Raw genomic sequence first — 1,317 nt, 5'->3', positions numbered from 1 at the left:
GTGAACCCCTACCCGCACGCCTTCCAGCCCACCGTCTCCGTCGCCGACTACGTCCACAGGTACAGGGGCCTGGCAGACGGGGAGAAGCTGGTGGACATCACGGAGTCCCTGGCCGGGAGGGTCATGAGCAAGAGGACGTCGTCCTCCAGCCTCTTCTTCTATGACCTCCATGGTGGGGGCGCCAAGGTCCAGGTCATGGCCGACGCCGGGACATCAGAGCTGGAGACACCCGAGGAGTTCTCCGCTTTCCACTCCGGCGTGAAGGTCGGCGACGTCGTTGGCGTGTTTGGGTTCCCCGGGAAGAGCAATAGGGGCGAGCTCAGCATATTTCCTGCCCGGTTCGTTGTGCTCTCGCCCTGCCTGCACATGCTGCCGCGGCAGCCAGATAGGCACCGTCGCGCACCGCCGCTACCGTGGGCTCCCGGCATGCCCAGGAACATGGAGAGCTACGCCCTAAAGGACCAGAAGACACGGTACCGTCGGCGGTACTTCGATCTCATGGTGAACCCCGAGGTGAGGTCCGTCTTCACGACGCGAGCCAGAGTCGTCTCCTTCATCCGCAACTTCCTCGACGAGCGCGGGTTTCTGGAGGTGGACACCCCGATGATGAACGTGGTGGCCGGTGGCGCCGCCGCGAGGCCGTTCGTCACGAACCACAACGACCTCAACATGAAGCTGTACATGCGCATCACGCCGGAGCTCTACCTGAAGCAGCTCGTCGTCGGGGGGCTGGACCGCGTGTACGAGATCGGGAGGCAGTTCAGGAACGAAGGCATCCACACGACGCACAACCCGGAGTTCACGACGTGCGAGTTCTACATGGCATATACGGATTACAACGACCTCATGGAGCTCACGGAGGAGATGCTGGGCGGCATGGTGAAGGAGCTCACGGGCGGCTACAAGGTACAGTACCACGCCAACGGGACCGACAAGCCGCCTATCGAGATCGATTTCACGCCTCCGTTCGCGCGAATCGACATGATCAAGGGACTGGAGGACATGGCCGATCTCAACATACCGGAGGAGGATCTGTCGACTGACGATGCCAACGAGTACCTGATGGAGGCCTGTGCCAGGTACGACATTACGTGCCCGCTTCCACACACGACGGCACGGCTGCTGGACAAGCTTGTCGGGCACTTCTTGGAGGAGACATGCGTGAACCCGACGTTCATCATCAACCATCCGGAGATCATGAGCCCGCTGGCCAAGTCCCACAGGGACGAGGCCCGGCCTGGACTGACCGAAAGGTTTGAGCTGTTCATCAACAAGCATGAGGTGTGCAATGCCTACACGGAGCTGAATGACCCCGTC

At 61.5% G+C, this 1,317-nt stretch overlaps 1 protein-coding gene across 1 annotated transcript; it reads left to right on the top strand.

The window, feature by feature from the left end:
• Positions 1 to 3: 3 nt before the first annotated feature.
• Positions 4 to 1,314, top strand: LOC119347677 (lysine--tRNA ligase-like; the record flags this gene model as incomplete). Its single annotated transcript, XM_037616257.1, has 1 exon — positions 4 to 1,314. A coding segment is annotated over one exon (1,311 nt), but the record flags the coding sequence as incomplete, so codon positions are not given.
• Positions 1,315 to 1,317: the final 3 nt, after the last annotated feature.

Source organism: Triticum dicoccoides, unplaced genomic scaffold, assembly GCF_002162155.2.
Source record: "Triticum dicoccoides isolate Atlit2015 ecotype Zavitan unplaced genomic scaffold, WEW_v2.0 scaffold7302, whole genome shotgun sequence".
Taxonomy (NCBI): Eukaryota; Viridiplantae; Streptophyta; class Magnoliopsida; order Poales; family Poaceae; genus Triticum; species Triticum dicoccoides.
Note: the sequence above shows the minus strand (reverse complement) of the source record. Positions and strands in the feature narration are given on the sequence as shown.